At 44.9% G+C, this 22,168-nt stretch overlaps 1 protein-coding gene across 1 annotated transcript in view; it reads right to left on the bottom strand.

Moving 5' to 3' along the window:
* Nucleotides 1-22,168, bottom strand: part of LOC146204722 (vesicle-associated membrane protein 4-like) — a 41,773-nt gene that overhangs the window by 14,337 nt on the left and 5,268 nt on the right. Inside the window, exons 2-6 of the mRNA XM_084589440.1 lie at nucleotides 20,031-20,108; nucleotides 19,886-19,929; nucleotides 7,849-7,902; nucleotides 5,603-5,703; nucleotides 3,002-3,081 (exon numbers count right to left, since the gene is read on the bottom strand). Of these exons, the coding sequence (XP_084445566.1) occupies nucleotides 3,002-3,081; nucleotides 5,603-5,703; nucleotides 7,849-7,902; nucleotides 19,886-19,929; nucleotides 20,031-20,096 (345 nt within the window). The 5' untranslated portion in view covers nucleotides 20,097-20,108. The remainder of the gene's footprint in view (nucleotides 1-3,001; nucleotides 3,082-5,602; nucleotides 5,704-7,848; nucleotides 7,903-19,885; nucleotides 19,930-20,030; nucleotides 20,109-22,168) is intronic.

The raw sequence follows: 22,168 nt of genomic DNA on the forward strand, positions 1-22,168 counted from the left end.
GGCTGCAACGGAGCTCTGCCTAACGGAAGACAGGCCAGTAAGCCTGAGAGCGCTTCTATCATGTGGCCATATACACGGCTTGGTTGTAGCTGCGAACAAGTGAGCCAGCAGCGCAGGTCGCCACAGTGGATGCAAACGGAGTTGCAGCGAAATAACTCTGCTTGCAGACAGCAATGCGTGAGCACGGAGAAACAAAACAATTGCGCGTCTGTCTAGTGCCCCGAAAAGTTCCCGCTGCCAACTGACAACAGACGCTGGCTTTACACAAGACCTCTTTTTCGTTTTTTTTTTGCGACCAATGTGTGCAGCACGCGACTTCCATTGTTCCCGCTGAGACAGCCATCACTGCCACCTTTTTATTTTTTGTTCAAGAAAAAACAACAAGGCGCTAACATAGAGTCAAGTGGAAGCAGCAAGGCTCTTTCCCGCCATCCCTGCCACACCAGAGGGGAGGCTCACTGAGAGAATTATATTGACACAGAAATAGATTGACCAGTTTTTAAAGCCGCTCGGTAAATAAAGCGATGTTTTTATTCTGAATTCGTTTTTTTGGGCTGCTTGATTTTCTGGACGCTATTTTGAGGGTTCGAAAAATCGGTCGGCAACTGTATGTATGCAAGAGTGTACATATGTAGGCACACGTGTATGTGCATGTATGTGTCCTTGGGTTGTATCTGTGCATGCGTCTGCATGTGTGCCTCTGTGGGTGCAGATGATGGTCATCCGATTTCGTGTTGTCACCCGCTGGTTTCGTGGTGAGTACAAAATAAAAATAAAAATGAAAAAAAAAAAAAAAAACAAGATGCAGATGTTTTATGTGCATGTCCTTAGCATAGTCCCTACATGAACAAAGCCTTCACAACGAAACTTGGCTGACAGAACCATCAAAAAGAAGAATCACTCTTGTTTATCACGAACATATGACGAGTATTGCAGTCTTAAATGTAAAAAATGGTACTTTGATCCACCCCCTGCATATGTTTCACAGCCCAGACCGGACTGTCAAGTGCTGGAAGTGAACTAGGTTAATGTGAGGAGAAAGAAATGAAAACTCAAAGGTATCAAGTTTTTGTAACAAGTTATATCCATAGCAATAGACTGTTCTCCATCTCTCTTAACCACTTCCCTAGTAAATACCCGCTAGGCAACACAGAAACCTGGTTCCTAAAACAAAAACTTACAGAAAACAAGGGCTTAATTAGTACCAGATTCCAGCTATCCTCAATAACCCATCACTAAATTTCATGTTTCATCTCTCTAAGAGCAACTTTAAAAGGGACATAAAAAAGCAATTGCTGCTCGCTGATCTAAAATAATAAGGTTTTTTAGTTTTGTCTTTAGTGAATGCAAATTTTTATCATATCTCATGTTAACTGTAGGACATTTTCAGTTTTTTTTCCTCCATATTTTGTTGTTTGTTTTTGATTGTAAAGTGTACTTCATATCCTGTGAGTAATTTGGGCCATGCCGGTGCAGCTACGTTGGGCGCAGCAATCTTTTGCTCAGGCTTCACATACGCCTACCACAATTACTTGCACAAGAGCCCACCTCCCACTTTTGGCACTGAGAATTTGAAAAACAAAAAAAAGTACCACTAATCGTTAGCGCGTCTCTCCGTTTCACCGCGCTGTTGTAGTCCAGTGTGTTTCTTGGCAGCGCACCACGGTACTGCGGTGCTGCGCAGTGAGAACATCACGATGTGTCTGTAGGTGTAAGCTCTAGCAGCGTGGGGGGGGGGGGGGGGGGGCACAGAGGAGTGCCTGTGGTGGCTTTTTCTCAGCTCATTGTTCCCTCTGTGCAAGCCTTGTTTTCATTATGTTTGCTTTATCAAGGAGTGATTGGGGTGTGTGCCGTCCACAAGATCATTGGAACATGCAAGCGCCTTGTGAAGCGAACAATGCTAAAAGCCAGCGTCGTGATCGTCGCCCACTGCATACTTTCTATGATGATTGATGGCTGGGATGGACCACCTCACAAAAAAGAAAAAGAATCCCAACTTTTCCCACGTATTGAGCCCTCCCCTCAAACTCACGTCGATTTTTCTTGAAAAAAAAGTGGGTCCCTTACGCAAGTAAATAGGTATTTCCGGTAAGCACTTTGTCGTTCCGACTGTCCAGTGACGTGATGGCATGACGCGTCCTAAAACTTCCGCACCATGGGTTTTGTATGCACATGACGAATGATGCGGCGGTACGCCCCTGTCATCATCATTTTGTTTTGCTCGCAGATTCCAGACTATAGGCAAAATTAGTGCATAAAAGGGCAGATGTAAAATGCAGTGTGTCAGGGCTGAAGTTTTAGTTCTCATCTGACTGGTACATGCACGTGATGCGCGAGGACTTTGTTAAATCGAAAGTGCGGCATAAAATTACTTCGTTAAATCGCGAAAAAAGAGTACATGGTTTTCAATGGGGTAGAGATTGAGAAATAAAAAGAATTAATAATAATAATAAATAATAATAAATTGGTTCACAGGAAAGGAAAGGTGCAGTATCTGTCATACTTGTTCTGTGAACACCTGAACCACACTGTAAGGGAAGGGAGGAAGATGGGAGTGAAAGTGGAAAGAGAGAAAGGGGAGCTGTAGTGGAGGGCTTCGGAGTAATTTCGACTACTTGAGAATCTTTAACGTGCACTGACATTGCACAGTACATGGACACCTCTCCATTTCACCTCCATCAAAATGCAGCCGCCGGCAGTAAGGATCGAACCCGAGAACTCCGGCACAGTAGTTGGGTGTCTTATCACTGTACTACCGCGGCGGGGCAAAAAAAAAGAATTTGTTGCATCGCGAATTTCGTTACATTGAGGTTCGTTATATCGAGGTTTGACTGTATCAGTGTAGTCATTGCAGTGCTGCTCATATTGTTTCTCACATCTCCTGCATGGCAGCCCCACCAGAGAATTCAAAAGGCACAATGCCACAAATACTCTTAAAGGACTAGCTCAACTGCCCATGACATCAACTTTGGAGTATGCATAATCAGGCACTACAGCTTACCCTCATATTGCGCCACCACATACGACTCTGCATCTTCTTTGCTGTTGACCAAAACTGATCAGCATTTGTGGCAAGGGAATCTGAAAAGCACACAGCATATAATTTTTGCAGATTGCCACTTTGCAAAGCAGAGTTGCACAGTAACCTCTAGCTTGCAGTATAGGCTGAACAAGGAGCAAGCACAGCCCTAGGGGATGGAAAAAAAAGAATTTACTGCCCAAGATACCCAAGCAAGTACTTTGAAATTCACCAGCCAATAAACATTTTTTTTTTGTCTGTTTTGACCCAGTAAATTGAGCCCAAATGATATAAAGAACTTCCCTTAAACCTGCATGCTTGCAAACAGCAAACATTTTGTTTATTTCATTACATCACAGATCTAAAGGCTTTCATTTTTGTCTGGCAACCTAGCTCCACAGTGAATCTATTTTTGCACTGCAGAGTGCTATTAACGGCATGCTACTTTTACAATTGTGTGGTACATGACCAATGTGACACTAAGTTGTGTTTGTGCATTTATTTCCAAACAATATGTCTGGAACACTCCAAAAGGCAGAAAATGTTTTGTTGTCAGTTATTTTTATGGAACTGTGATCCAATCCTTATAGTGGCTATTACAAGGACAGACAGGAAAATAATCAAACAAAAAATACATATTTCATCTCAACAACTTACCGTTGTGAAGCCACAATAGCGAGATTTGCAAGTAGGTACAAAGTTATGATGCTTCCACGGCAGTTGTTGCAACCCCCCCCCCCCTCTTAATTCTAACCTCACTACAAAAAAGGCCCTCTTTGGGGAGTTAGTTTTTCTCATTAAATTTTATCCAAGTGCTAGCAAAAATAATATGAGGGGGCAACAATAATATACATGCTATGCAATTTAACAGAAGTTCAAGACAAAGTTTCAGCATATTTATTCCAAATGCCATCTTGAGTGCCAACCAATTTAATCAGAGTGCGCCAATGCAAATTAATACTTGAGTAAAACAAGTTTTTGGGCAAGTTGATAACATTCTTGATTCATATAGGTGGCGATTAAGCACAAACACAAAGAGAAAGAACACACAAAACACAGATGAACACTGCACTCACAACTGGTTTATTGGGAAAAAATTTCCAATGGCATTCTGGTTGTGTTGTTGGGGTTGTTGCGACTGTAGGACGGACAGACGGACTGATTGATTGAACGTCCTTTATTGAATAGGAAGGCTCATGGCCATGGAGGGAGAAGGAAAAGAAACTGCACAGGCTTGCTACTGGCCCTGTTTCTTCAATTTTTATGTACACTTCGGAGTTCGATCGTTTCGAGGCGTTATGATAAGATGTTTTCTGGTTTATCTTGGCATGTGGTTGTGGGTTCTTTTCCTCTCTGTAGTGCGCAGACGCTTGAGCTTTCTTATATTGGAAATTTTTTCCCAATAAACCAGTTGTGAGTGCAGCGTTCATCTGTGTTTTGTGTGTTCCTTCTCCGTGTGTTTGTGCTTAATCGCTGCCGGTATGAATCAAGCAAACTAATACCCTTGCTAAAATATAGCAGCCTTGTTTTAAAATGAACACATCGACCTTGTAAATTTGTTATACTGATAAAAAATTCAGGTTAACGCAGTGCCTAAATATAGTGGGCGCTGTGGCAGTGTACAGGCATCACTATTAGACCAGAAATAACACAGCCAAAACTAAAATTTCACAAGTAAACGTTTGCACCAAACTTTAAAAAATGTGTGCTTTTATGCCACCCATACAGTTGCTATAGTAAACCAATCCTTTTTGTCAGCCTTGAACATTCTCTGCAGCAACAATCCCTCGCGTACCACGCAAGAAGCCATCAGCCTAATATTTGTCAAGAAGTGCTCACATTTTATATCCTTTGGCAAACACGGATATTGTGTCTAAAGAGCACAATATGCAAAACTGCATACTGCATGCAAAGCCACCCACAAAATATACACATGCTCTTGCCAGGTTAAAAAATGCCCACATTACAAACGGCTGTACCCTAAATTTTTTTTTCTTTGTGTAGCATTTTTTTTTGCAATGTTGCAAGTTGACCACTAATATCTGATGAAAGCCAGTCAGTGTAGCAAGACCTGATTTCGTGTTGCCCAGTGGTGCTGAAACTTATGCACTACATGGATGGAAAAAGAAACTAAGGTCTTCAAGCTGTTCATTTTACAAGAAAACTCATCTCAACAAAGTTTGCCTTGAAGGGCACTGTATACTTAAATTATTCTAATAGTAATCATCTTGATTAAAGAAAAAAAGACTGCAGAACACCTTAATGTCACCCCAATGGCTGCTAGACTACAAAATTATAATGCAGAAAACAGAGCACAATTTTTTTTTTCATCGAAAGTCAAGCACTATAAAACACAACTTTTTTTTTCAATGTAGTGAGGTACTAGTTATTATAAAGAGCCCAGTAATGATCACACAAAAAAGGACTGCTGCCTTACGTGATTTCTCCTCAAGGTAAAATTTTTTTTTTCATCAAAAGTCAAGCACTATAAAACAACTTTTTTTCAATGTAGTGAGGTACTGGTTATTATAAAGGGCCCAGTAATGATTGCACAAAAAAGGACTGCTGCCTTATATGTAATACCTGATTTCTCCTCAAGGTCTTCTAGCCTTTCCCCTCTCTCCATAATTTTCTCTATGTTGTCTTTCATAATACTCGAAACTTCATCAACTTGAAATTGAACCCTGCAAAACACAGATCACAATAAAGAATTGCACAAGCCAAGAAAACTTACCAGGTCAAGCATTGTGAAAGAAAAAGAATTCAGCAGAGATACTTAGGACTGCCTACGTGAATGAATGCGAAAGCTTGCTCATGCAGTTCGCTGCAGCTACACCCCCCCCTTCTACTGTGGCACATGCCACCTTCTCTGACAGTGCCCGCTGCACTAGGTCACATAATGTGGTGACATAAGTTTGTACCCACATTTCCTCCATAGACGCCGCCGGCTTCGTGGGGCTAGAAAGACCTTCACTCAAATGAGCACCGCTACTTTAACAAGTGAGTAGTCAGAGTGAGTCATACTACTTTGGCCCACAAGCGAGATTTTTCCAACATACAAGCAAACAATAAACCAATGTCTGCTCTAACCTGCTAGCAAATTAATAGCATAAATGTAAAGTCTTAATGACAAAACCTCTACATACAAAAAGAAAACACACAAGCTATTATGACAGTTATGTGAACAAAATAGACAACTAGTGACAACATGCGAGAACAAAAATAAACTGCATGAAATTGGCTATTTGGGTTAAAACTACATTTTGTCTCTGATAAAGAACTCTTAAAGTGCATCCTCTCTACTGAAATAAAGAGATTATTTCATAAGTGCACAATTATTCTAATTTTTGCAATGAAAAATTGAGTCACCATGTCCTGTACCAGAGAAAATCTTGTCATGGATCCTCTCACACCAAGAAGTAAATATATAAACCGCTTAACTCTTCTAGAGACCCCTTTTGTAAAACATAATAGGTAACAAAACTTTGGGGAGCACTTAAGCTCCACCTTTAAAGGGTATGACACAACGGTGCTAATGGTTCCCATCAGCAGTTCCTCTTGTAGATCTTCATTTGCGTACACTCACCTGTCACTGACATGCCCTTTGTTACTTGCTAAATCACTACTCCCTTAATTAAGCCTCTCTAACTTCGAATGCATACCAATTAACATACACTCATAAGCTACAGCAGGACCTGTTGATATGTTCCCAGCTCACAAGCTCAAAATCATGGGTCATAAAAAATCGCCCATAGAGTTACAGTATCTTTATTCCGGTTAATATGTTCCCAGATAGCACGATTTCCCAGTTACTATGTTTAAAATTTTGACAAATTTCCATTGTATAATATGTTTTGCGATCAGCCGGACATGTGCTAACGTGCACTCACAACATGAAAAACTGAACAGCAGCGCTCACCCCTGACGGTCGCTTTTTTGCAGCACCTATGTGCATTGAGGGCAAAGCATCGAAGAAAGTCAACGAGCCAAACGAGACGTCTGTTCCTGCAGAAACACAACTCCACGAGGAGGAATGCCGTAGCTTTTCTGCAGTGCCTTCGGGGCATAGGAGTGAAGCATTTGGTAACTAATTCACTTGAATACGAAGGGGCCAGGCCTGAGACAAGCAGCATGAACAAAAACATGGCGACTATAAGCCACTGTGATAGCTTTTCCACGTGTCACTGGTGTGATGTGGCAGAGCATCCAGAAACAAATAAGGAAGTTTTTTATGCTTAGGACAACGCAAATACGGACCGAATTCTGTGGGCTAAAAAACGAGCTGTTCATACTTGATGTCTATGTGCTCATCTACAATCTACACTTTTATGCAGTGAAAGTCTCTATTCCGAATGCCTTAATAGTAGTAAATCAATCAAAAGATAAATTTTTCAAAATCAGGCAGTTTGGATCATAAATTTTCGTGGATAATAACGTTTTTATCGCATTTTTAAAAAGCTCATCGAGGTTTTTCTTTACCACGTTATACGAAAAACTACATGACATAGCAATAAGGCTCCTTTTAAACCAAGAAGTCCCAACGTACCTACTTGGCCTAGGGATAGCATATCTGACTCGAGATTCAAGATCCCTACTTCAATTCCCACCTTACCCTCCAAAATTTTCTTTTCAGTGCAATTCATCAAGTTTTCAATTTTGCTGCCTGACATGAAAAATCAAACCTCTTTTACCAATTTTAAATTTCTCCTCATACTGCCGACCAGCACCTGGCACCAACAGTTTCTCAGCTGAGACTAAAAGTTGCTTCTTAAAAGCAACCAAACCGCTTTCTAGGCAGGCAGCATGTTCCACTTCACACACAGACTAACCTTCTCAGCTTCTTATCTTGAATTGTCAAGGTCTTCCCACTTGAGGTTGGTCCCCTGAAAAAACGTACAATGTCTTAACTTCACAGCACCCGCTGCTTAGTTCATGCTCTGACAGTGAATATTACCGGCAATTAACAAAGTGGGACAGGACAACAGCTTCTACAAAAGATGTTAGTGGACCCAGGTACACTCTTCTTAATTCTTACCAGCCTCTGACACCCTTGGCACTACTAAGCTCCAAGTAAATGCTGTGAGTGAGCTCCAAGCTGCTATAGCATTTCAGATGTAGGCATTTTTTTCTTCAGTGCCACCTCTTTCATTTGAAACTGCCTAGTTGCCTTCCCTTCAGTGTAAAAGGCAGCACAGCTTCTCCAAGCCTGTGCAAGGCTAGAGGACACTAGCACAGCATCTAATTTCTGCCACAAAAGCAAGGAAACACTGCAGTACCATGAGGCTGGAATTTTCTCAGCAAAGAGCCTAAAGTGAAAGAGTTAGCTAGTCATATGTTCTCAAATAAATAAAGCTCTTATTATGCTAAGCAAAGCCTCTTATTAAAGGAATCATTATTTCCCATAAATCTTGGTGTTGGCTTACCAGGACAAAATGCAAAACCTTGGCAGAGTGCAACATTTTAACCCACGAACTAAGGCAACACTATGACTATATTGCTCCTACTAATAACAGGACTCCAGCATGGTTTCTTGAGAACTGAGGTGCACACTGTTGTGATGATTCAAACCGAACATTCCTCCTACAAAACTGCAAAAACAATCACACAAATTTATAATTCACCTCTAAAGGTTTGCCGCCTATTTGGTCCAAGAGACTAAACTTCTGTCATAAGAATAGTTGTGAGCACTGGTTTGTATTCTGTAGGCACGCCCGCTCCAGACGACTAGTGCCGGCTGGGGACATACAAACGGAACTTGGATCATGTGCTTGTAGCTGGCAGGCATGGCTCCTGGGTTTCAAAAGCAAAGTGTCCCAGATATTGTCGAGGTGAGCTAACAAGTGTGCATGGAGACGCGTGCGAGAAAAAGAGAACAAAGAAGGATGTAAACATACAGAATTGTGCATAAAACTAGTTCTAATCTCAATCAAATCTTCGTGAAGTTCTTCCAACATCTAGTCTGACATCTAACATGGCGTATTCGTCCTCAGAAGCTTGACCGGAGCCCCAATGATGACCTCTGCAATGAAATCAAAGACATCCAGTTGCAGCTACAGATGCTACTGCACGCCTTGAGCCTCAGCAATGGTCACGAACAAGATCAAAAAGCCAAGGGAGTGGTACATGTGACGCGGCTACAGTACGAAGAGCCCGGCAGCATGAGCGGCGACCCCGACCAGGCCCACGAAACACATGAATCCGTCGACATAGACTAAGACAGCGAGACACAGCCCCAGAGTTCAAACGCCATCTTCAACATGATAGCTGAGATGCAGGACAGCTTGCTGAAGCTGTGCAACAGAACATGTACACATTTCAGGTACATTTTTCTGGAGACACGACTGCTGCGATCCACACCTTTGAAGGTACTGTGCGAGAGAGCCTTAAAGCGTGGCTCAAAGAGGTCAAACATACTGCATCGCATGCGAACTGGACCAAATCTCTCACGATGCTTAATGCCATCACGCGACTTCGCAGAGCAGCAAGTGATTGGCGGACATCTGATGGAAGCCATTGCTGAATGCTTCCAACGCAAAATGACCCTTCAAGAATTCTTAGATTTTCAAAAAGAGCTCGCACTTCCGGCAGAAGAAACCCCCATTGAGTTAATGTATGCCAAAAAAGCAATGCTGGAAAAGGCGCCACACAGCCTCAGCCCCAAAGAAAGCATATCCCTGATACTGAATGGCTTTTGCGAAGAAGAAGTGGGTGACTCCCCTGGCTGCCCAGAAATGTCATTCCGTCATAGAACTCATCGATCAAGCAACGAACCTCAAAAGTCATCGGCAGCTGCAGCAGGCGCTATCAGAAACTGAAGGAAAGCATCTGAATGGATACATGGCACTAGGACACCAGCCAAGTCATCTGGCAACGCCACGGCGAGAACAGTTAAGCCCAAGGCCTTCACAGGACAGCTACTAACAGAGGACACAAGTGCTTTAACTGTTCTGCAATGGGACATATCCTACAAGAATGTCCATGATCAAAGAAGCCAAGAAGCTCTCCGAGCAGAAGAAAAAGGAACCAGAAGGATGAACGAAAACCAGGATGAAAATGTACATTGTCTCCTGTGCACACATGTGGTTATGCTCCCTACTGTCACTGCCAAGGCCAATAGAAACATCCCAGTGACAGCGTGCATTGACAAAGGAGCAAATGTTTCCATCATAGACCCAAGGTGCTGATTTCCGACGTCGAGAAGTGTGCCTGTACAGGAACTGAACATGTCACCATAGCGGACTGACTGCACGTTCCTAAGTGGAAGACCTGCCGTCAGTCAACGTTAGCAAGGTGTGCAACTGTCTGCCTGAAGTCTTTGTTCTGCCCCTCCCACCTAAAATGGACGTTCTTCTTGGTTCAGGAGGAAACGAGCCAATGTCAATGTCACCTTTCATGTGTCCAACAATGTCACCATATTGAGGCTTCCGGAAGGTAGTGCAGTCACAAAGGACCAGCGCCTTCAAAGCCTGCAGGTGAGACAGAAGCCATGATTTCAACATTTGCTACCGCAGACAAGCCACAGGAACATAGCAATACTGCCTTTTTGTCATGACAGAGCCTACTTCAGCAGGTCCAGACCCTGAACTTGAATAGAAGACTACAGAAGCAGTTGCACTCATGAAACCTGATGAACCCCAGATGACCGCAAGCGGTTGCATGAAATCTTTACAATCTTCACCATAAAGCTTTCGCTACAAAGGAGCACAAGTTAGGCATGTGTCCTGTGGCGGTATGAAGGGGGCAGTCTTCCATCCCGCCGCCACTTTGCGGATGCAGCGTCCTCGCTCCCGCGGAGGGAACAAAGATGGGGACGACAGATAGTTAATACTCGAATGCTATTTATTGCACTTGAAAATAATACAGAGCATGCCGGTTAGCTATACATCAACGAGGATTTCCTTGGAAGGGGCAAGGCTACGTAAGAAGGACTTCTGACTCACAGGCTGGGGAATGGGGGTGTGACTTTGTCGGCGAACATTTGCACGCGGGAATATAGTGGCCGGGATCTCCCATGTGCGCCGCATTCTTCGGACAAAGCCACACCACGGCACCTGCCGCAGGAGGCGGCGAGAGCGTGCGGCATTTACCGGTCGCTTTGCTGTTGGGAACCACAAGACGGGGGGTCGTGCATGATGGGTCCTCCCGTCGCATACCCCATGCCTGCTATCCCCTGGCATTTGCCAGGAGAGACGGCGAGAGACGACCACTCGCGTTGCCGGCTGGATCCAGCTCTCTCTCGTCATCTCGCGGGAACCCGCGTAGACGTCTTGGTGGCGCACTCATCACTAGTTCTCCTTCCCCTAAGGGGAGGTGGTATTTACTTCCTCTCCCAGCCGGCGCTGCCCCGACGCCCGCTGGGGTGGTGGTGATCGACGGCGAAGGGGGAGGCAACTGGTTTTCCACAGTCCACTTGGAACACTCAATCAAATTGGAAGACTGCATTCCTGTAGCATCACACCCATACTGAGCTTCATATGTAGATTGCGAGTTTATGAGGAAAAAGATAGACGAATACATTAGACAAGGAATAGTCAGATGTGAGAGCCAATACACAGCTCCGACACTCATCACAGATCAACCAAACCATCCAGTGACACCTCGAGAATGATTCATAAATACCGCAACCTAAATACCAAAACCGTGAACCCACCATATCCGATGCCATTAATAGAAGATGTTGTGGATGAGGCCGTGAGATACTGCTCATGTTACTTCCCGGTCATGGATATCAAGACGGCATTCCTCACAATCCGTGCCAAACCCGAGGACACGCATGAAACGGCCTTTGTCCCATCAGATGGGAAGTATGAATACATCTGCATGCATTTGGACCTTGTAAAGCCCCACAAACAATACAAACTGTCATGAGAAAGACATTCAATGGTCTGCCCCGAACGAGTACATATATAGACGATTAGGCGCAAGGTGCAGGATCTATCCCAGAGGCCCTCAAACTCCTGGAAGAAGCTTTATGCTGCATAAATATTAATGGCCTTACAATGTACTGTCACCCGCAAAAGTTTGCGGGATCTCCAGCGCGTGGCTGAGTGGCGGGAAACTGCATTCCTGCGCCATCTACCGTCAAAGAGCACGGCGTCGAGGCTCACGGAAATGGCGCGCCAGGGGCGCTTTGCGCATGCCTGTCCTTTCTTCGCTATCAAGCATGTCTCGTCACTAGCTTCCCCGTGATGCGCTTTTGCAACTCGCGGCAGCCGCTGATGTGCCGCGTCATCATCGTCGCGTGTCTGCTTTGGCGGGTAAGATGAACGACGAAGCAAGCCGGTGTGTTTTGCTCGACGCGCAACGTTGTCACGGGGAAGCTAGTGACGAGACATGCTTGATAGCGAAGAAAGGACAGGCATGCGCAAAGCGCCCCTGGTGCGCCATTTCCGTGAGCCTCGACGCCGTGCTCTTTGACGGCAGATGGCGCAGGAATGCAGTTTCTCGCCGCTCAGCCACGCGCTGGAGATCCCGCAAACTTTTGCGGGTGACAGTACATTAAAGTGCCAGTTTGTGTGCAGCCAGATTTCCTTTCTAGGCTGTGTCCTTAGGAGGCCACCAACAAGCTCAAGCCATCTAAGGACCTAAGGACCCCAAACACCTTTACTCATCCCTGCAGTTTGCAAATCATAGCAAAAATGTTACCATCATGGAAACTACTGGCCAAGGGCAACAACTTCACATGGACAGAAGAACACCAGCAGATATGTGACGCACTCAAGCATGCTCTGATAAATCCACCAGTGCTTCCACATCTTCTAAATTACTGTCAGTTCACAGTGCACAACGATGCTCCAGCACGGACTTGGAGCTATATCGACTCGAGCAGAACTCGCAGGGGCGTGTGATTGAATACACCAGTCGTGATCTGAACGCACATGACAGCCAACTCCACTAAATTTACTACAGTCGAACCCGGTTATATCGAACCCGGATATATCGAATTTTGGTCATATCGAACTCACGAAATATCCCCTTGAAAATCCCATGTAAAAGTATAGGAAAGCCGCGTCATATATCGAACTCAATTTCACCGGTCGCTCGATATATCGAACTGCGCACCACGCACTGGAAAGTGTGCCTTCCCTAAAGACGATCGCATCACCCTTGGCCGTTTGCCGCGTGACGCTTTCAAGCCACGCGCGGAAGGAATGAGAGGGGACAGTTCGGCGACGGCTGGTCTGGGCAGCGCCGCGCCCATTCCCCAAAGGCGTGCGCATCTGCAGTTGTTTCCCGCGCGCCAACACATGACGTTTGCAAGCCATGTGCGTGAGTGTGCCCATTCTTTTGCTGAGCTATCTCTCTAATACGATTTCAGAAATCACGGAAGCGGTTAAAACCTCGCAACTTGAAAGACTCAGCACGACGCAAGTGGGAAGAGCTACGCTAAGTAACCTTGGAATAGCCACAGACAGGGGGCAAAAGGAAAGGGTTGACATTGACAGGAAAATCAGGGCGCACCTAAGAATCCCTCCCCTACCCAAAAACATGCACCCTGAGTTTAATAGGGAAAGGCGACAGAAAAGGGCGGAAGCGATAGAAACAATATATCGGAGCAAACCCCCAAATGAAGTTGCCTACGTAGATGCGGCAGGAAACAGACACAGTCGATACATGACCATAGCGGCGGTAGATGGGGGAGGCACCCTCATCACGGTGGCTACCATACTAGGGAAAGCAACCGAGATAGCGGAGGAAGCTGCGATAGCGATCGCTTGCGTTGGCACCAAAGCTAGATATATTATTAGCGACAGTAAAACTGCAACCCAAAATTTCAGTAGGGGGAGGGTAAACCCCCTCACCACCAAAATTTTAACACAAGGAGTGATTAATAGGACGATCAACATCATCTGGACCCCGGCGCACGAATCTGTCAGCGGTAACGAGGCGGCCCACAGTGCAGCTCGAGATCTCTACCTCCGAGCTGTACAGGATGGCTCGGCTCAGGCAGAACACAATAGAGAAGGGCGATTAATCTCGTATCAAGACATTACAGAACACTACAGGCAAAGCCGGAGGCGTTTCCCCCCACCAAACACGGCGTTAAATAGAGGTCAGGCAATGGCGTGGAGACGCCTGCAGACTGGAGTATACCCAAACCCAGTACTAAATAAACATATCCGATCGGACTGCGAGGACGATAAATGTAAAAAGTGTGGGGCGAGAGGAACCCTCGACCATATAATTTGGGAGTGCACTTACTCCCCAGGCAGGGCGCAAAACATTAGCAGTAGGGAAGCCTGGGAAACCTTATTGCGAAGCTCGGACCCTGAGCTCCAACTCACCGCCGTCCAACTGGCAGCAGAGGCCGCCGGCGAAACCAAACCGGCCAGCATCTAATGCGACCATCCCGTGCGGCTGGGCCGCTAAGTCCCCTCCCCCTTACAGGGGGGTGAGACAGAGCGGCCCAGGCGGTGTGGTCCTTCTCTGTTGGACAATAAAAGTTTTCAACAACAACAACAACAACATCTCCTTCAGCACGCGCAACGCATGCGCCAAGCCAGCTCAGCCCGTTTTCAGACAGACGTCGGACGCTTTCTCCAGCGCGTGTTGCGAACCCTCTGCGTGCGGCGGCGAGGCGGCGGACGTGGCTATGGCGCCTGCGGATGTTAAGAAGCGGCAGCTCTCTCTCTCTCTCTCTTGTTTTTTTTTTGCGAGTCATCCTTTTTTTATCGTTGTGCTGTACGCGCGGCGTAGCGTAAGATATGGCGGCTGCGGACGTTAAGAAGCGGCAGGTGTTTTTTTTTTTTTGTTTGTTTTTGCGGGGATGTTTACTTTTTTTTTTTATCGTTTATCCTTGCATGTATGAATCGGCGAAAGCACGCGATCAGCTGCTGCGATTATGACGCCCGCCCCAAGCGCGGCGTGATAAATCGAACCAGGCTTGTGCAATCGAGCCATCACGGGCACTCTGCCAAGTTCGCTCCCCGCCACCGCAGGAGCTATCAAGATAAACGCGCCCCGACGTTATCGCTGCGCAGCATCTTGGCAAGCTGCCAACGAGCTGTGGATGAGACGACCGAAACGGACTGACGCGCGCCATCGACATGCAAGCGAAAATGCTCGCGATTTCTGCCGCCGCAGCGACACAGAAACCTTGTTTTGAGCTGCCGCGGTGGCTCGAGCGGCGAGAGGGACGCAATTCCAACAAGTTTGCAAATTTTCGCTCTGTCGCTGCCGCTCGTCGCTGAGATCGCTCAGTCGCTTGCATGTGAGCGAGCTGGCCTTAACGCATTTTTTTTTTCTTTCAAGTTCTCGGGTGCAAAAGTGGAGGGTGCGTTCATTATGCGAGTGGGTTGATTACGCGACAAATACGGTATCGTTTTTTCGCATCGTAAGTGCCGTCACAAGCCGATTTTTGTATATCGAATTATCGATATATCGAACTATTTCGCGATCCCCTTCGAGTTCGATATATTCGGGTTCGACTGTAGAATGTGTGGTTTTGCACCGGGCTGTCACAGAGAAATCTGCTATTTACCTGAAAGTTGGATCCCGGTTCACAGTACTGACAAACAACCCAAATCTCACGATCTGGCACAAAAGGCACCGAAAGATCACCGATTCTCACAATGAACTCTGGACCTAGTGGAATGCAACTTCAAGGTTTGACGTCGCCTAGGCAAACTAAACAAAATGAATGCACTTTCCCAGCTAGACAATCCCACTGGAGAGTCGGAGTCTCTGCAACTTCCCCAGATGGCAGGTGGCACAGGCGTCTGCAAGGCAGTAGTAGCCTACATGAATACTAGAAATCGGACCCAGTCTGTCAACAACTACGCCAACGGGCAGAAAATGAAAACTTAGAATCTGCTGTGAGAAGTGACATTCTGGTGAAGAACAATGGTGACGGAGAGGGCACAAGATTGTGGTACACTACAGTCCTAAGAGACTTCGTACTTCAAATGTATCATGATTTCACAGGATAAATGAATGCACAGGGCACTCTGAGCCAAATTCAGAGAAAGTATTGGTGGCCAAGTATGCAATGGGAAGTGAGGAATTACATCGTCATGTGGCACTTATAGGGTGAACCGAAGGACCACAATCGTGGAGGGATGTCTGCAACCTAGGGAAATCCCAACCCATTCAAACACAGTTGTGCCACCTGATCACTTTGATCTGTTGGAAGAAAATGAATGGTTACCAGCACATACTAGTAGTACTTTCACATAACCTACAACAAACTTTACTCTTTCAAAACAACAGCAAAAGGAACCACAGTTAAGTGTTTCGGCTCTTTTCTAGAAGAAAGAAACAACAAATGACAGACTGCCACGCTGAACTGAAACAGTCAGTGACACGTAGGTCGACTGTGGTTTCTTCGCTCACGCTGCAAACTGAGGTGTGGTATGTTTTGTGCAACAGGACCATAAACCCTGACTGCTCATTGGAGGGTCAAATTCTAAAGTTAAAGCTCAGCTACTTTGGTCATCTGATGAGAAGAGAGGAGTCGCTGGAGAGAGATTTGATGTTGGGAAAGGTTGAGGGTCGCCGGAGAAGGGGTAGGCAGCGAACGCGATGGTTAGATGGCATTCTCGAGGCATTGCAGATGAAGCTATGTGATGTTAAGAAGATAGTGAGAGACCGGAAAGCGTGGCGTAACATGGTCCATAGGGTCACGAAGAGTCGGACACGACTGAACGCCTGAACTGAACTGAACTGAACTAGTATGCACCGACCATGCCACATGCTACATCAATGCCGTAGCCATACCTTCCACAGCTGCAGTCTACTATATAGACCACATGTCAAACAGATGGATACCAAGATTCGGAGTTCCAAAGATGATTGTCACAGATCAAGCCAGAGGGTTCATCAACAAGAAGACAGCTGCCATGCATCACCACCTTGGAATCACTCATAACCCAATGCCACCATACTGGCCAATGGTATGCTGGAGCGAGTATTCAGTGTTGAAGAACATACTTCAAAATATTCTAGAGAGACACGTACCGACCGGTATAAGCAGCTTCCAGAAGCAGCACTTGCCATAAACGTCTCAAAGCAAAGTCGACACAATACACACCGTTCAAACTCATGCATGGCTACACTCCCCGAATTCCTAGACAACTTCATCTTTCAGATGTGACAATCTTGATGAAGCCACAAGACTCCACGAAATAACCAAGATCAGAGGTCAAGTGAGGCAGAACCTAGAGGAAAGCCAGATGGCCGCTAATGAACGTTAAGATGGAAGACTCAAGACACCCGACTTCGGGATCAGAGACATTGTATACAGCACCCTGAGCTACCGAGCATCAACACTCGACCCCTTGTTTGATGGCCCTTACAAAATTTTTGAAATTTTGAGCGAGAAAACAGTGAAGATCAAATGCAAACAATGGGCATTGCACAAAGTAGTAGAAAGAGTTGCCAACATGGAGCAACTGAGGAGACACACTTCAAGAGAAGCCAACTTCCCTGAACTCTAAGACTCTTTCATAGGACATCAGCTTGCACTCACTAATGAAGAGTCTTCCAACAGTGATGGGACAGCTTCCGATCCTGGTGAGGTGGTACAAGAAGTGCAGCCCCAAACAGTGCGACCACGTTCTGCACAGACACACTGTATTCCCGAGCCCTTCAAGTATTTTGTGATATGAGGACAGATCAACATCAGTGAGGGGCGTGTGAGTACGAGTTTGTATTCTGTAGGTGCGTCCACTCCGGACAACTAGTGCCGGCTAGGGATAGATGGACGGACCTTGGATCATGTGCTTGTACCTAGTTAGTGCAGCTCCCGGGTTTCGAGGGCGAAACATCTCAGATATTACCGAGGCAAGCTGAAAAGCGCACACGCAGACACGCATGAGAAGACTGAGAACGAAGGAGGGTGTAAACATATAGATGTGTATAAAGCTAGTTCTAATCTCAATTGAATCGTCATCACATTCTTCTGATGTCTAGCCCGACATCTCGCACAGTCAACTGCCAAATCAACCGTACAAGTAGCAAGGCAATTCCTAATAGCCAAGGTTTTGCGTCAACTTGGAGGTAAAATTTTGACCCTAAAGTCTTATGTTTTCACCACAAATTTTGTCACCACACTATGATCTCATGAGACTACCGTAAAATACCAAGCGCCACCCCTCTCACACACTAAAATTACCGGAAAAGTGGAGGAGGGGGGTGCGCTTTTTCCCTGTACGGCACCGAAATCCAAGATCGCGACAACAAGATTTGCCCGCCCGAGCAATAATTGAGCACAGTACACATAAATTTAAAAAGGTTTATCTCTGATTGGGCCGATCAGGCTGTGTGTTCTCGCTATGCTGCTACAACGATGCAAATTGACTGGCACCTGCAGCTAGTTTTCTCTCGGTGCGCTATTTAAATATGTTAGCGATTTTGTTTTATTTCATTCCGGCCCCAGCTCTCACCTAGACAGCTGCCATCTGCTCTTCTGGATGCACGCATCGGATGTCTCGCTCACAATGGTCATCCAATGCCAGCCGTCAGCCTTTGGACATGTGCATATCCAGGGCAGCCGGCACAGTACTGGTGCCATTTTTATTTGTGATGTTTTTGAGAGTTCAGATTGGACTTGATTCTTGGAATCAGTGAGGCTGGCACTGTTGCTTGGGTGAGGTGCGTATTAAGGGTAGGAAGTGGGGAGGTGCAGCGCGGTAGAGGCAAGGAGGAGGCTTTTTCAGGTTGGTTTGGTTTGGTTTACGAGGTTTAACATCCCAAAGCAACTCCAGGCTATGAGAGACATCATAGTGGAGGGCTGCGTAAATTTCGACCACCTGGGGCTCCTTAATGTGAACTGGCATCGTACAGCACACAGGCGCTTTGCTTTTTGCCTCCATCGAGAAACGGCCACCGGAGCCGGGATTCAATCCTGCATCCTTGGGCATAGTAGTCGAGTGCTCTAACTCCTGCGCCACCCCAGCGTGGGGCTTTTTTGGGTAAGGTGTGGAAAGGTGAAATTAGCAGTGAAGTTCAGGCGGGCACTTGCACGGGTGGGGGCACCTGCTCAGTATTTAAGGGCACTCTAAGAAAGCTTTACTTGCCGAAATTCAGAAAAGCATTCACCAGAAGGTTTCAAATCTGTACTAAATGAGTAAAAGTGACAACAGATCAAACAGAATAGAGAGGCTTGAAATGCATTACTGATGAGCCAACACATGTGCCTAATGCAGCATGCACAGTGTCAAAAGACAGGTGCAGTTCATGTGTGCATCGCATATTACCCACCGCCATACTCATTTACGCCATTCATGAGTTCCACTATTACTCTGCTAAAAATGCACACAATGCCATCTGAACTGCTCACAGAGCTTAAGCAGATTGAGCACAGTCATCAGTCACCAATCAGCAGTGCCCTCAACATAGGAAAAAAGCACAATGGCAGGAAATAAGGTATTCAGATTCCGCCTCTGCCTTTCTGAACACCCGGAGTGCTGTCTCGGGTCTCACAAAGGTAGGTTCAGAGCTGGCCTTTTATCTTGCAAGTAATAGCAAATGGCAGCTGAAACCTCTTGCCACATGTTGTAGGCAACACAGTATAGAACTGAGGCCTGATTACAGATTTTGTGACAATTGCCACCATACTTCTGACTAAGGTACATTACATATTAAAGCATTTAAAACCTCAAGTTTTTTTTTGCTCAAATCTGCAAAGGCATGCAAAAGAATAACAAAATATGTAAAGAGGCAGACGCAGATTTTATCAGCCCCCACAAAGCCAAATGGCAAAAAAAAAAAAAAAAAAAAATTTTAGAGAGACCGCCTTTGATTTGCACCTAAGGCCTTTATTAAGTTAGGTTTGACTGAAGGTATCTTATAGAAACTTTAAATTCCACAACAAGAATTTGGTCATACAGTAGTTCAGTAAAGAGGGGCAAAGGTGGCCAAATGTACTTAAGGAAAAAGTCCTCGTCTTCTTCATTTTGTAGAAGCTTTTCCTGCAAAAACAAAGAGTGCAAGTTTCGGTTTCAGATGAACAATAACGAATTTCAATGTCACTCCAAGTGCAAAATTTTCTAGATCAAGGAAGTGAACTTACTCTTTCCGGTTCTGCAGCTTCAGTAACATCTTCCTCAGAAAGATATCGCCTGAATTTTGGTGGCATTTTCACTACTCTCTGAAAAAAGATGCATACAGAAGCACAGTATAATTGCATGTTCGAAGAACAAAAAAAGTTTTGAGCACTGAAACATTTTCTTCTTTGCTTCACATTCCAGACATTTAACTGTCATTCATAAACATTATTCAGAAACAGCTTTGCTTAAGCCATGTGACACAGAGCTTTACACCCTTACTAAACTACTACTATCTCAAATCCATGTGAAAGCAGACATAACATTCAAAAGGCAAAGGTGTTCAACCAGCAGAGATATGTGTCCTATTAACCACTGATGTCACAGGGAAATAAGGAACACAGCAAAACAAGAAGGGATCTGGTCCAGCATTGTTTATCCAAAACAGGGTTTGGCAAGATGTTCTCTAACCATCTGATGAAAGCCAAGAGAAACATACTCCAGATGCAGAAACAGCTTAAGTGCAAAACCACTTGCATCCAACTCAGATTTTTCTACTTCTGTATTACAAATTACTTCAACACACTGCTTTGAACCACAACATAAATGGTGTGGTATGGAATGGCAACATACGGAATGGTAAGGTATGGTACGGTATGGTACAGTACAGTACAGTATGGTACAGTATAGCTTGTGGGATTTAACATCATCAAGTAGTAAGACTTTTTGACAAGGTAGTTGGTGCATGATCTTTGAATAAATAATGTGTGCTCAAATTACGAAACACAGAAAGAAACAAGAGAGGTGACAGTACAGAACAGATGACTGTCCTGTCGTCTTCCTTGCTTCTTCCCACATTTGTCATTTCAGCGCACATTATTTATTCAAAGAACATTGTGAATCTCCAAATCGTCTACAAAGGGCGCAGTATGTAGTAGCAACTCTGGATAAATTTAGATCACATAAGTCCTTTAACTCTTTCTTTACCGCGAGAATGTGGCTGTTTTTCATAGGTCTCGGAAGATAATTTTTGCCCGTACAAATAATACTGCAGCACATATTTGACCCCACAAAATTGCACATAATGGAATGCTATTTACAAAAACATAAGTTACAAAGCAAAAACATTTTTAGGGAACTCACAAAAAATATTGGGAAATTGCCATTTTTGTGGTGAGTTGATAAAAATAAGATAGAAAAGGTGCAATATCTACAGATGCTTTATTAACAAAGATAATATAGAATATACATTTTGAAGATCAATGACCCAGGAACAGTGTGTAACAAAATAAGCTATCTGTACAGCGTCGTTCTTCAGCTACATAAAAAAAAACTACAGGTGGAAACAGCTTCATTTCTCGTGCCATACGGTGAAGCAGTTCCTGGTTTTTGTGAGGCACCAAACCAAAACTGCTGCAAACTGGCTGTAAGGTCTTGGGAAAAAAACAGCGCACTCTTGAGAAAGAAACGACAATACAAATGACAAAAGAAAAAAGCAGTGCTGTGTTGTAGTTTCTTTCTTTGTCCATGTCTTAAGAATGTGCTGTTTTTTTCCCAAGGTGAACAACCAACTAGCCCGTCCTTCCACCCAGGCTGTAAAGGTCGGGTACACATGTTGGACATGCGGCGTATCTTCACGAATACGTTTTTGTGGTATAAAACCACCTGAACTCAGAGTGAAAGCTCACTAGCGAATAGATGACGCCATTTTCAGGCAATTACCATTCAACACTGTCAGATAACAAAGCCGACAATATGAATTGATATTCGACTTGCTTGAAAATTTGGTGTTAAAAAATTGTGTGAACACAAAAATTTGGTGTTAATGCTGCATTACCACGAACGGGACAGTTTTCTTTTTCAAACACTGCCACTACACCTTCTTTGGAAACAACACATGCACGTTAGTTCCCAAAAAGGGCTATCAAAAATCAGAACGTTGCCAGAATGAAAAAATTTAAACTGGTTCTACAAGTGCAGTGCCTACACTAACCACTGGGTTGCGCTAGGTGCACAAGAAACGATTCCAACATGTCAAATTCGGCGACTTAACACATCAATCACCAGTGTTCAATTTGAATAGGCTTGGCATCGAAAGAGTTAACGTGCATTGGCATAACATGGCATGTGGATGCTTTTGCATTTCACCTAAATTGCAACAACT

Source organism: Amblyomma maculatum, chromosome 1 (assembly GCF_055883805.1).
Source record: "Amblyomma maculatum isolate TAMU_Amacu chromosome 1, ASM5588380v1, whole genome shotgun sequence".
NCBI classification, from domain to species: Eukaryota; Metazoa; Arthropoda; class Arachnida; order Ixodida; family Ixodidae; genus Amblyomma; species Amblyomma maculatum.